The following is a 14,565-nucleotide window of genomic DNA, read 5'->3' as shown; positions in this document are numbered from 1 at the left end:
TAGTGAGAACAAAAGATAGGAGGTAAGATAACTACGTTAATGGTGGTGTTGCTGCCAGCTATATCATCAGTCATACAACAAAGTATAAGCAGTAGGACTCTAGGACAAAACTAAGGACAAGACACACATGGTGAGGTTAAATGGGATAACATGGAAGGAAATAAAGGCAACTCAATAAATATTTTATGTGTTTGTGTCTACAATTTAGGATATGGGAATGTAACAGTCCAAGCCAGGATAGATATTGTTAAAAAAAAAAAAAAAAAAAAAACCAACTATAAACATAAGTACAAAATGGGTGCTGGGATACAAAATTCAGCTTGATGGCCAGAAGACAGGATCCAAGCAGGGCCGTAAGGCCTGGCTAAAATATCAACAGCAAAAAGCAGAAGTGAAAATAGTGATCAGAAACTCCCCCAAAGACATACACAGGCATAGATAGCACTCAAGGGATTAGGACTGAGAACACTGCAGGATAACACCAAGGTTTTGTGCCTGGGGACTGTCGGTGGTGGTGGCATTAACAAAATGGGAAGACTGGAGGAAAGAAGATAATGTGTAATTTTAGACATACTGACTTTGAAGGGACAGCAAGATAGTTAAATGGAAATAAATGTCTAGTGGGAACAGGGTTTGGGCATTAACCTCAGGCTCTGAAAAAAGTTTACAGCCAGAGGCATGTTGGGGAGACAGTTGAAAAAGAATAGTAGATTCCATTATCCCAACTTCAAGTTACCTTACTGAGTTATTCAACAAATATTTATCAAGCACCTACTTATGTATGAAGCACAAGGGAAAGTGGGGTACAATGTTAGACAAGACAGATCAAGTCCCAGCCCTCATGGATCATAGACAAGCTATAAATAAATAATTTCAGATTGTGAATTTAAAGAAAAGCTACAGGGATCCCTGGGTGGTGCAGTGGTTTGGCACCTGCCTTTGGCCCAGAGCGCGATCCTGGAGACCCGGGATCGAATCCCACGTCGGGCTCCTGGTGCATGGAGCCTGCTTCTCTCTCTGCCTCTCTCTCTCTCTGTGTGACTATCATAAATAAAAAATAAATAAATAAATAAATAAATAAATAAATAAATAAATAAATAAAATAAATAAAATAAAATAAAATAAAATAAAATAAAGCTACAGAGCACAACAAAACCAAGGAAAGAGACTGGCAAACAATGATAGAAGGAAGGAGTCACTTATTGATAGAGTGGTCAGGGAAGACCTCTCTGAGCAGAGACCTGAGTGTAGTGAAGACAAAACTGCAGGTTTGAGAGGAAAGGCTTTGACAGAAGAAAAGGGAAAGACCCTGAAGCAGGAACCAAGCTTGTCATGTCTGAAGAACAGAAAGGTTAAATAGAAGGGACAAGATCCCAAAGGACCATGGTTACAAGTTTGCATATAATTTTTCTTAAGAGGCTATAGTCATCAACCCCACACTAGCTACTACCTAGACCGTGTGTAGCATCCTTTAACTGCTCTCCCCATCCATCCGTGCTCACCTCCATGATCTATGCTGCATAGAAACACAAATGTCATTCTCCTGTAGAAAGCCCTTCGATGGTTTCATACTATGAGTCTCCTGTAACCTACCATCTTCACTCAACATTGAGATTTATCCATGCTGCTGCTTATTACCGAAAGGTCAAAATCCTGCAAAACTACAAATGGTTTAGGGATGCACACATATGCAGTAAGACTAAAAGGAAAAGCAAAGAAAACAGAAGAAGACATTCAGAATTAGTGGTTACTCCTGGGAAGAAGATAGTAAAGGCCAAAGGAGGGAGAATGACAGAATTAGGGGAAAAAGTAGATACAAGAAAGATAGCATCTGCAAGCTGGGGCTCCAACAGCATAGGAAATACTTTATTTATTAAGTGAGATGGTGAATATGCAAGCATTCATTATATATTTTTACAGCTTACATATATTTCATGAGCATAAATATTTCTTAGCAAATTTTTAAACATCTTCAGTGTCTTGCCACCAATTTTAGCTTAACCGCCAAGATGCTAACTGTTCCAGGCACAGAGGCTCAATCCCTCCCCTTCAAGTGTGCACTTGCCTTTACCTCTAACCCTATTCCTCTGGCCTCTCCATTTGAACAATTAATTCCTACTCTCCCTGCAGACATAAGGATGCCCTCCTTGACCCTCCCCCAAGATCCTTTCCTCTTATAGCACTCCATGCATTCCAACACTTATTACATTATCCATGAGGTCACCAGCAGCTCAAGTCTCCATCCCTAGAGACGGGGAGGACTCATGTCTGACTTGTTCATCGTCCCCGCTAGGCCTTATGCAGTCCCTTGCACACAGTAGGATTAAGCAAAGTTTCTAGAATGGATGAAGGGACAAAGAAACAAATCTGAATGAAGAGCACCTCTCACAATAAGTCTAGTCTTCCATCCTTTCCCTATTCCCAATTCCCCCTGTACTCCTGCTCAAAGAGTAGACATGGCTTAATGGTCAGATTAAGGATAAAAAAGAGGAGGGGTATGCAGTTATGCTTTTAAAAGCAGGGTCCTCTAAAGGCCTATCTGATATAGTTACTCTTGGCAGGAAAAAAATTAACTGAGAAACTGCAAAAAGGGAAAAAAAAAACAACCACTGAACAATATTTTGTGCTGCTTTATGAAATCTGAACCTCATCAAAACCACAGCGTGAGAGGACAAATTTTATTACTGAAACCAATTCCCAAAGAGCTCGTTTTTAATCTGCTGTCTAGTGTTGCCCTTTTTAAGTTGGTCTATTTAATTAAAAATCATCAAATAAAAACTATGTCCAGAATGTTCATACTTACCTGTATCAATACAAAGGAAAGGGACACTGACTTTTAATTACTGAGTGATTTAGAAAAGGCTACATACTTCTTTTAATGTGAAACAATTTTTTAATTTATCACTATAGAAATTTTAAAATGCACATAAAAGAAAAAATATCATAATAAATTCCTAGGTATCCATCACATGCTTTCCATAATTATCAACATTCTACCACTTGTTTCATATGTCCTGGACCGATTGAATGACTGTTGGACTTACTTCACTCATAAATAAGTAAGCAGATAAGGATGTTTTTCTTTCTTATAGAAGCATGAGGCTATTTTTATACCTAAAAAGATGAACAAACAGTTCCTTAATATCATCTAAAACTCAGTCTACATTTTACTTTCCTGGTTGTCTACAAAATGTCTCTTTACAGTTGGTTTATGTGAACCAGAAACCAAAAAAAATCCACATTTTACACTTAGTTGTTATGTCTCTTAGGTCTAATCTAGGAAGATCCTCCTCTCCCACCTTGCTTTACCCACCCACCCTTCCCATGACATTTACAATTGTTGAAGACACCAAGTTCATGGTCCCATAGGCTCTTCTACACTCTGAATTTGGCTGTTTCCTCATAGTGCCACCATTTCCCTCTGCCCTTCCCATTCCTTTAAGATGGACTTTAGGTCTAGAGGCTTGATTACATTCAGTTCAATCTTGTTTTAGCTGCCTATTGTATTAGGTGTATAATCACTAGTTGATCCTCTTTTAGTAACCCTAAAAACTGTTCACAAGACGTATCAATATTAAATTAATGTTTTAGCATCCATGGATAACCTTTGCCTACAGTCATTATTTCATTCGGGGTTACTAAATGGTGACTTTCTAATTATGCAATTCCTTCTACATTTATTAGCCAGAATTCTGTTATGAGAATTTTCCACATCAAGGGTCCAATTACCCCACAATAAAATTCGTACGGGAAAGGCAGAATAAGTGCCTCGATTCCTTATCTTAGCAATTTTCAGAATGAGTCCCCTGTCCTTGTAATCACCAGTGGTGTCCAGCTGTTATTTTTTAATGATTACAACTCCATGTAATGGGTGGAAGTACACATACGTGTATGGTTTCTGTGTGGGTGTATAGTGTTCTAACATATTGTTGTCATTCTTTTTGATGTTGAAATTGTCCAACATTGGCCAATGAGAGCCTCTTTCACAGTGTCTCTTCTAAACTTTCGATGTGATCCCAGTGGTCTTTCATAGTTTTCTGACACAAGGCATCTTAGATTTATCTTGTATATTTCCTACTCAGTCCTGGAATCAACTATCTCTCCAAAAATCCCAGTTCTTTCTAATGGGAAATGATATTTAGAAGCAGTAATCTGGGCACTAGGGATATTCACTGTGACTCAGTTGTCATTGCTTTTCGGTCTTTACAGTCCAAAGAACCAGGATATATATATTTTTTTACACAGAGAAAAAGAAATGATGAGTCTGTACAGATATTTCTCATTCAATTTTAAGATTAAATGTCTCTTTTTAATTTCTTTATTCTTATCACTTTTTCTTATGTAAAAATTTTTGGTTTCTGATAACATAATTACTGGTATGCTTCAACCTACAAAATAATATGAGAGTTTCAAAATAATAATACTGATTTTTCTGAATGCAATTTAAAACTTTTTGCAATTCCTTTTGTTGACATATCTGATTAGGCATGGACAATCACAATACTGCATTTTAAAGTCACTAGAAATCATTATTTTCAATCCCTGATTATGTGGATTTGATACAATTTGATACACCACTAGATTAATTTGTTTCTATTTGTTTTCAATTTTGGCAATTTTTTTCTTTTTTAATCAAATGGTAATTTTTAATTTTATAAAATATTTCAACTGTTCCAAGGTCAAAAGTAATTGTAATACAAATTATATTGGAGAAATTGTCCATCTTGTCCCTTCTCCCCTGATTTCTTCCTGATGCCTTTAAGGGTAACAATTTTTATTAGCTTTTGTATTATTATTTTATTTGTATTATTATTATTTTGTATTATTTTTCCATTGTTACTTCTTGAAATATACACAGAAATAACTATATATACACACACATATAAACGTATATATATATATACACGTATATATATTATTCCTCCCTGTCCCACATAAAATGTAAATTCTAGATGTATTTAAATAGCTCTGCCAATAATCTCATAGGATAACTTCATTTGATATCAGATTGTAGCTAAACTAAAAAGAATTTCTAGTTTCACATGATTTAAAATTATCAATTAAGATTATACCATTCTCCTACATATATTTCCTACTAGATCTAAAGTAGGAGAGCAGCCCGGTGGCTCAGTGGTTTAGCACCGACTTCAGCCCAGGGCGTGATCCTGGAGACCTGGGATCGAGTCCCATGTCAGGCTTCCTGCATGGAGCCTGCTTCTCCCTCTGCCTGTGTCTGTCTGTCTGTCTGTCTCTCTCTCTCTCATGAATAAATAAATTATTTTAAAAAATAAAAAAAAAAAATAAAGTAGGAGCCACCTACTTACAACACCATGTTGTAAGTCATGAGGTACAGAAACAAAATTCTCAGTTCACCCTCTAGTCTCCTTGCTGGATCTTTTTAAAATTTTCCTATTCTTCCATTCCTATTATACATTCAGCAGCAGGCTAAACTACAGGCATTTAATGGAGTTCAAAAGACAGAATGGCCTCTGCAGACACCAGGTTAACAATGGATAGGAAAATCGGATTCTTGCTTTGATGCTAAGTTTAGAAGCTATGCACACAGATAATGTCCATGTTTTTCTTTCTTTCCATTTCACCAAGCCCTTTAATTCTCAGGCCTAAAATATATCTGGGTCTTGGATTTCTCCTTTTCACTTCAGCACCTACTCATCTGATTGTCTGAAAATTGATTGTTAGGACATTTCTCAGTTATCAAGCAGTGAAATAGCTTAAGTGGAGGATTCCTAACTTGTTCTATGTCTTTCTAACCCTAGTACAATAAGATATAATAATAGCTCATATTTATACTTAGTGTCGGCTCTGTTTTAAGGACTTACAACAACCCTCTGACACAGACTATTATCCTCAGTTTGCAAATGAAGAAACTAAGTTTTAGGAGAAACAAGGAACTAGCCAAGGTCCCACAGCAGGTAAGTTACAGAGCCATGACTCAACTCAAAGTTGATTGAAACCAGGCTATTCATCCTTAGTCTATACTATTACCCACAGGAGAAAATAATCTATTGTTTGGTATTCTTGAAAATGCTGGTAGGAAAAAAAAAAAAAAAGGAAAATCAGCTATGTTCACTTAGTAATTTATTTAACAAATATTTATTAGCTCTTCAAAACTCTCTTGTCTGATCTTAAGTCCTTTTAAGTGTTTCTGAGTATTTGGTATGAGACATCCTTTGAATATATGCTGTATTTTCTTCAATGAAAAAATGCCAAATAGGGATCCCTGGGTGGCTCAGCAGTTTACTGCCTGCCTTCGGCCCAGGGCATGATCCTGGAGACCCACGATCGATTCCCACATCAACTCCCTGCATGGAGCCTGCTTCTCCCTCTGCCTGTGTTTGTCTATCTCTGTCTCTCTCTCTCTCAATGTCTCTCATGAATAAATAATTTTTTTAATGCCAAATATTTTGTATTATAATACTGAGCCTTAAGTCAATCATCAGAAATTCTTTCTCTTCACATTCTCTCAAAGGATGGCCTTTATGAATATCCTACAATTCTCTATTCATCACCTTGCTTGACATACTTTGATTTTTACTAAGGACTGTGAAAAAGAGAAGAAGTATGCTGTAGCAGATGGGGATGGTTGGTGCTCCAAGAGCCAATCCCCCTTTCTTCCTTGCTCACAGAACCCTAATTTTGTCCCTAATTTTTAAGGGAAAAACTCTGTCCTTTCCTCATCCCAGGGCTGAGTTTTGTTTAGGTGAAGGCAGGAATAGTGGCTTGTTTTCCCACAAGTGACACTGTTAAGACTAGGTATATGATACTCTTCTAGTTACAGAGATTTGAAGAGATGTCTGCTGTAGAGCTTTGAGGAAGCTTTTCCTCAAAAGAAGTCCCAAGACAGGAACATTCACTTTTTTTGCCCTTAGACCTTCAAAGGTGATAAGATGATACTTGGAACTATAAGCAGCTTAAGAAGAAGAAGAACACCCACTAAGGATAACAGAGTGGAAAGGCAAAGAGAAATTGGGTTTTTGATGGCATTGTCAAGCCCTTAATAACCAAGCCAGCACCTGTTCCACCTCCAATACTTTGTTGTGTGAGATAATAAGACGATTATCGAATCTATTTTTAGTTGTGTTCTCTATTAACACTAATAGCCAAGTCATCCTGATACAAGTGCTTATCAAAAATTGCATTTGAAAAGAATTAAAGGAAGAACAACCTAGAAAAGCAGCCTGAAAGGAAAAAACCCACAAAGATGTCTTCAGCTCAAAAAAATCCAGTTACATAATTACAGAATGATATAAATCTGGTTTCACTGCAGTTCAAATAACAGAGATCAAGTACCTTATCAGTGGACTCAAAGTAACCCAATACTATGACATGGCTAAGGAAAAATCTACAGCCAGCCATGTTAGGTAACGTTATTAGAACCAGAGGCTTCGTTTACTGTGGCAAAATCTTAAAAAGCTCAGCACTGATCATCATATTTCTAGAATAAATAATGTATGCAATGTTAAAAGCAACCATGAAAAAGAGGAGTATGTGAAGGAATTTACCAAGAGGGTAAAAGATACAGAGACCATATAATCTGAAGACAGCCTAAAGGAATTACAAATGCATAGTCCAGAAGAAGAAGACCAAAATGGGGGCATGGTGACTATTTTCAAGGGTTCTCCTGGGAAAGAGGGACTGGACTTAGTCTTATCCCTGCAGAGAAAGGCATTAGAAACAATAGTTGTTGGGATCCCTGGGTGGCGCAGCGGTTTGGCGCCTGCCTTTGGCCCAGGGCACGATCCTGGAGACCCGGGATCGAATCCCATATCAGGCTCCCGGTGCATGGAGCCTGCTTCTCCCTCTGCCTGTGTCTCTGCCTCTCTCTCTCTCTCTCTCTGTGACTATTGTAAATAAAAAAAAAAAAAAAAAAAAAAAATTTAAGAAACAATAGTTGTTGATAGAAACAACAGTTGGTTGATAGAAGGTAGATTTGGGCTTAAGATAGCAATTTTCTGGGCAGCCCAGGTGGCTCAGTGGTTTAGTGCCACCTTCAGCCCAGGGCCTGATCCTGGAGACCCGGGACTGAGTCCCACGTTGGGCTCCCTGCATGGAGCCTGCTTCTCCCTCTGCCTGTGTCTCTGCCCCTCTCTCCCTCTCTGTGTCTCTCATGAATAAATAAATAAAAATCTTAAAAAAAATAGCAATTTTCTAACCATTAGAGCAATCTAAAAGTCAAGTAAGTTATCTCGTGAGATAGTGAAATCCACTTTCACTGAGATAAAGTAAAGGCCAAGTGACCATCATCAGGAACATTCTAGAACAATATTTCCCAGAGAGTAGTACACACGTCACTAGTTGTACAAGAGATGACTTTAACTGTACACACATTTTATTTCATTCATTGCATATTTCTTTTAACATACATTGAAAATTAATAAACGTACATACTAAATTAGCCATAAATTCCACGGCTTCCTAAATACGACTGTTTTAGGATAAGTGAAATAATAATGTAAGGGTCATTTTAAAAATATAATCAATATATGCCATTTAACATAACTAGATATATTATTTTACAACCTATTGGTTATAGTCCTAGAATTTATGAGATAAACAATCCAAAGCACTAAAGATTTAAGGGGAAAAAAAACTCTTGAGAGAAAAATATTAAAGCGCAAAAAAAAAAAAAACAACCCTAAGTTAATTAAGTAGTATTAGAAAAAAGCAAAAATCATGAAGGTACCACAAAAATGTCCAAATTTCAGACATTTTCAGTTCTCTGTGAGAACTCTTGTATTGAACATCCGGAAACTAAAGTTTCTCCTTTACCAAAGTTGTCTTCAGTGATTCTATGAAAACATGATCATTTATAAACACATTTAGTCAAAGAGGTTTCACAATTAAATAGAAGAACTACAATTTTCCATTATTTTCAATGACAGTCTTAGAAATTTTAATTGCTATAGCTATAAGATGATTTCTGGAATGCTCACAAAACTAATTTTTTTTATCACAAAAGACTAATATTCTAGCATCTAATCAGCATTCATTGGAGGCCTTTATGGGCCAGATGCTGTGGTATACACTAGTTTGAAAGTAAATGTGCAAGTTTTCATTTGAAACATCTACTGCTACCTTGAGGAAAATTTTTAAACATTTAAGGTAAAACACCAAGAGGGATTCTTTACCATCACGTTCATTAAAAATATATATGTATTTTTATAAGATCGAAAACCAACCTATTTTCTATGCCTATTTTCAACCTATATGCTACCCATACACACACACACACACACACACACACACACAGAACCTAGACACATGATCCAGCTTCAGATATCAAATTTCTTCAGTAAGTTCTGTCTCATAATCAGTATTTGATGCTCTTGCTCCAAGATATTCTGAAAATCCTTAGGAATCTTACCGAAGCCCTAAAGGCAATCTTGTGATGTCTCTGAAAAGTCTGTCTACCTATGTCTTCCGACAGCTGTAGGGCAGGCAGGCATAGCCTACAGTGAGAAGAAAGTGATGGGCTTCTCTGGAGGAAATGGTGCCACAGCATACTTACCACTGGAGGCGTTCTTACTAACTAATGAGAAGCCTGACCTTTTCTTCTTTCCTAGTTCCTTGGGCCAAGATGTACTTTATGTTTGAATAATCAAATAATAAATGACATCTAACATGTAAGGAAATACCAAACCTTAAACTTCTGGTCTCCATGTTGCCAGCCCCAAATGGATTTCATCCAAAGAAAAACAACCGGTCTGGGGAGACTGCCTTCCTACCTCCTGAGTGTGTTCCTTGTAGACTTGCAGTGGCCCTGTGGCTTTGGCAGTGTCCCAGAGCTGCAGCGAGCCATCGCCACTACAAGTGACCAAGATATGTTCATTGTTCTCACTCCAGGTCACGTCAAACAAACCATCGTTCCAGTCAAAGCTACAGCAGGAAAAGTGAAACAGAAAATCTAGGTACACAGGCAGCTGAGGACAAAATAACGATCATAATTTTACAGCTTTTCTTCAACTTTATCACATATTTTAACACACATTATCTCACACAGTCGTCACGACTATGAAAGTAAGTAGAGCAAGCACCTGACAGATGCAGAAATGCTTTCAGAGAGGTGACAAGAACACCCCAGGTCATGCATATGCCAGAAAACTGCAGACCTAGATTAAAATTAGGTCTCCTATCTAGAAATTTGGCACTATTTCCATGAGGACATGATGCCACATCTGGGTGCTGTCTGGGTTCTGTGGTCCACAGGACAATAGTAATTTAGGCCAGTGGTTTCAACTTTCCACATAAAACTTTCACCTAAGCTGTGAGCAGGTAATTATCTTCTGACAGATTTCCCTTCCTTTCTCTGACATTGACTAACCCTGACAGAGGTGTTAATAAGTCCAACAGTCAAGAGAGTCATAGAAAGAAGAAAGGACAAGTGCTAGGTAGCTCACAAAATGGATAATGAGCTCCTGAATGAGTAAAACTAAACTATGTAAAGAAGACAGCAAAGTTAGAAATGTCCCATAATATACTAACTAGTTTATATTTTTTATGTTTAAGTTTTGTATCTTATAAATGGACACCGAGAGAAAAAAAATTAGAAGTTACATAATCACAACTTATTGGCAAAAGTATGTTCTATGCCAAGCAAATGCTTGTTTCTTTTCTCCTGCAAATTTAAAATTCAAAAATCTTTTACTCATCAAGATTGAAAATCTGTATTAAGGCTTTAATAGCAACAAAGAATACACATGTAAGTTTAATCATTAGAACAACCTTACCTTCTAAAAAGTCTAAGCCCAGATTCATTTTGATCCAATATGAGAAGGGTCCCACAGCCTAAGGAAAAAAAAAAAAAAATCAGGGTTATGCTGTTGAACTTGCGAGGGGAGCATCTAAGGTCAAAGGGGATGGAACACTGAATACCTAATTTTACTACCACCAATTTCTCCCTAAAGTTCTTGAGACCATGTTTACAACATGACCAGATTATGCTCTCCATTTCTGTCTTTCTATATTGCGCCTCAACCATGAAATATTATCTCACCTATATTTGGGATCCAGACACAGCACCAAGACAGGAGAGAGATATTTGAATTCATATTCTGTGGCCAGGTAGGGTGCCAGGCACATAAGCCTCCCAAATAGGTGTCATCATCCCTATTCACAAGTGAGAAACCTCTGATCTACAGACCCCAGAAACTACTCCCCCTACTACATTACAGTGCCAAAAATGAATTATTTTACTAAAGGACAAGCGTATCTTAAAAGTTCTGTTATGTGGACTGAGGTACGAAAAAGTCTATTTAAAGATGACTGTTGTTGTTTTTTTTTTAATACCAATTCCTTGTAAGTTTTTACAAAGGATTTAATTTAAAATATCAAACTCATTCATGAGTTTCAACCTCATTAGTGGACAAGTATTGTAAATCTGAATGTGCAAGTGCAAGCGCTAAGAGCTAAGCGGTAAAATGCAAGTATTTCTCGCCCCGAGTCTTAGAAATCACTTTTTTTTTTCATCTGTAGGACCAAACAACAACGACTATCAAAAGCTGACATTCTACAAAGACTTACTTCACATAGCTTCAGCATGAAAATATAGGGATACACATTAAAAGCAGAAAATTTAAGAACGGAACCCTGCCTTTCAGTCTAGCCCTTGAAAAGAGACCGTGAACTTGAAGGTCCAACTACTTGCAATTGTCTGCTTTTTCCTGAGACAGCAAAAGGTAGGGGCAGAACTTGATCAGTGTCTTGACGGCCAGTGTGGGGAGGCTCCGAGCGTCGGCTCAGGAGACGCACGGCCCGGATGGCGACCGTGGAGACGGGGGACCCACTGGCAGGTGCTGGGGGTGACCCTGCAGGCCGTCGCCTTCCAAGTCCTGGCAGCAGCGGGCACAGCCGCGAAGCCCGCGCCCTACAGGTGCGCCCCGCGTGCCCGGGGCGGGGGCAGGGGTAAAAGGTCGGGGCGGTGGAGTCGGCCGACTGAGGAATAAGGCAGGACGCCAGGCTGCGGGCACCGCCCACGTGCTGCTTCCCACGGTAAGGAGCCACGGACTCGGTCTCCAGACCCGCTCCCCACGCGGGACAAGAGAGGCGGCGGGAACCGGCGCGAGCCTCGGCTGCCCCCGCTGGCCATCCGCGGCACTGGCTGCTGTCGGAAGTGCTTTCTGACCGCGGGGGGAAGCTGGGGCTCGACCGGAACCCGCCCCCGCCCCCGCCCCGGCGGCGCGGCCTCACCCGCGATGCCGTAGTGCTGGGCTGCGGCGCACGCCAGCCGGCCCGGCAGGTACGGGGAGAACTCGGCCGCGTAGCCGTGGCGGCCCGGGACCCGCAGCGTCCGCACCGCTCCGCCGCGCGCCCCGTTCATCCCGCCCGCTGCCTCCGGGCCTCGCCGCCCAGGCGCCGCCACAAGCCTTTCCGAGTCGGAAGCCGACCGTCCCCCTCGGCAAGTTAGAAACCCAGGAAGACGAGGCGGAAGTGAGGCCACCCGGGCCCTGAATGCTAGACTTCGATTGGCTCGCAAAGGAAAGGGCCTTGACTCCGAAGGAGTCCATTTTTGTTTGGGGCAAAACAAAGTGGTTTGCGCCACCTATCCTGAATTAGGCTGAGCACGGCAGTGATTCTACGGTTACATGTTGCTTACAGACAACTCCTGTCTTTGCGTATTAGCCTTCCCGGAGGGATTTTTTTTGTTTTATATTAATCCATTGAGATCTTGGGAAGCTGGCAGCAGGAAGTGTTTCTGATGATTACATAGTAAGGCAAGCTACAGCAACTCACACTGAGCAGCGAGCCAGAAGGCAATTGAGTGCTGTGTTGTCCGGGGTAACCTGAAGTAGTATTAAATCAGGCGGGAGTGAAGCATGGCAAAAAAGATATCATAAGCAATTAGCTTTTTTTAAAAATGCCCACTGGGACGCCTGGGTGGCTCCGCGGTTGGGCGCCTGCCTTCGGCTCAGGACGTGACCCTGGAGACCCGGGATCGAGGCTCACATCGGGTTCCATGCGGGGAGCTTGCTTCTCCCTCTGCCTGTGTCTCTGCCTGTGTCTCTGCCTCTGTGTGTGTGTGTGTGTGTGTGTGTATATGTGTCTCATGAATAAATAAATCTTAAAAAAAAAAAATTCCCACAAAGTATATTGTATAGTCACTAGTGCTCAGATGCGAGGCTAATGGGGAGTTAAAAGCCAGTCTAGCATTTGTTCAAGCAAAGATTATGGTAATGGGAGTGAAAAATACATAAGATTTTAAGGCAATAACGTAATAAATGATATGTAAGGAACAGGAAGGAGTCAAGATGATTCCCACATTTCTGACTTAGGTGCCTGGGTGGATACAAGGACTCTATGCTGAAATTAGGACCATGGGAGGAGTAACAGTTTCGAAAGAAAATGAGCTCCAGTTTTAACATGTTGAATGTGAATTTCTCATGGGCTATTGGACATTCCCTCAGAGACTAAGGCAAGAGTGCTTATGTGCAGGTAGAAAATATGTAAGTTGTAGAAAGCATTGTTCTCACTCAGGAGAGTTCTATGAAAAGCGAGAAGGGCCAAAGACCTTGGGGGAAAAACACTCATATGTAAGACTTGGCAAAAAAAAAAAAGAGGAGTTAGGGAAGGATAGAGGAGACACAGATGGATCCTATTAATCAGTTCAAGAATACAGCTCAAATTGGGAGGGTTTGCACACCTCACATATCCTCTAGTACATATGTTTCATTGTTTTCATGTTCTTTGCACTGTGTGAACCTAAGGTCCCAAGATGGTTGATGTCACTTCACTCTCATCTCCCATATGCTGTGTTTTTGGAAGTGGCACGAGGTGGCTTGTGAGCTCTGAATCAGTGTCAACATGGAGGCTGCTTTATCAGACACAGACAATTTAAATTCCGATTTAAACTACATCATCCCAACCAAATAAACAGAGCGGGAGTCCTCACGTCTTTTAAACTCACAGTAACAAAGAAAGACCAACAACCCAGACAGCTAGTCAGCTAGTAAGCCTTGAGTGTCTGCACCTGCAAACAAAAAGAAAATGACTAAGCCAGTCCCCAAACTTTCTCTCTACGGGTAGCCATGAAAAGGTATGGGTAAAAATCACCAAGTATGACCATCTTATTTAGTATTTCAAGTACAATGAAATCTTCAACACTAGTTGGAATTAAATAAATACCTATAAGCTTAAGAAAAGTTTTAATTTAACATGTTAACATAATGGTGGGGCCTGTAATACCTTTCTCTGCCAGAAAGGAAGTACATGAGAAGGTTAGAAAGACTGTGGACACAACACAGGAACCTTTCAGAGGGGGCTTTTCCTGGGCATATGTGGGGCAGTTAATATATTGCTAGTTACATATTATAACCTACTGAATAAAATAAGAATCTAAGAAATCACACTGATATGAATAATGGGAGAAGAGGCAGTGTTTCTTTACAATAGAATTCCCATTAATAAAGGTAGATGAAATCACAAGTAATTATTTGGCCATCACCAGAGTAATAATTGTTTTAGGCAAGAATCATCAATGGATATTGAGACTAGTAGGAGGAAGTATAAAGAGAAACAGGATATTTACATCTCAAAAAGTCTCCCCATTAG

General features: G+C 39.7%; 1 protein-coding gene across 3 annotated transcripts in view; it reads right to left on the bottom strand.

Moving 5' to 3' along the window:
* Nucleotides 1-12,427, bottom strand: part of PEX7 (peroxisomal biogenesis factor 7) — an 86,283-nt gene extending 73,856 nt beyond the window's left edge. For 2 of the 3 annotated variants that reach the window (XM_025422380.3, XM_025422379.3), the window contains exons 1-3: nucleotides 12,208-12,427; nucleotides 10,749-10,806; nucleotides 9,747-9,897 (exon numbers count right to left, since the gene is read on the bottom strand). In XM_025422380.3, coding sequence (XP_025278165.1) covers nucleotides 9,747-9,897; nucleotides 10,749-10,806; nucleotides 12,208-12,337 — 339 coding nt within the window. In that variant the 5' untranslated portion in view covers nucleotides 12,338-12,427. Of the gene's footprint in view, nucleotides 1-9,746; nucleotides 9,898-10,748; nucleotides 10,807-11,014; nucleotides 11,303-12,207 lie in introns of those variants that run through there. The other variant, XM_025422381.3, reaches the window with a different exon arrangement.
* Between the last annotated feature and the right edge of the window lie 2,138 nt (nucleotides 12,428-14,565).

Source organism: Canis lupus, chromosome 1, assembly GCF_003254725.2.
Source record: "Canis lupus dingo isolate Sandy chromosome 1, ASM325472v2, whole genome shotgun sequence".
Lineage (NCBI taxonomy): Eukaryota > Metazoa > Chordata > Mammalia > Carnivora > Canidae > Canis > Canis lupus.
The sequence above is the reverse complement of the archived record's forward strand: the minus strand, read 5'-3'. Positions and strand labels throughout refer to the sequence as shown.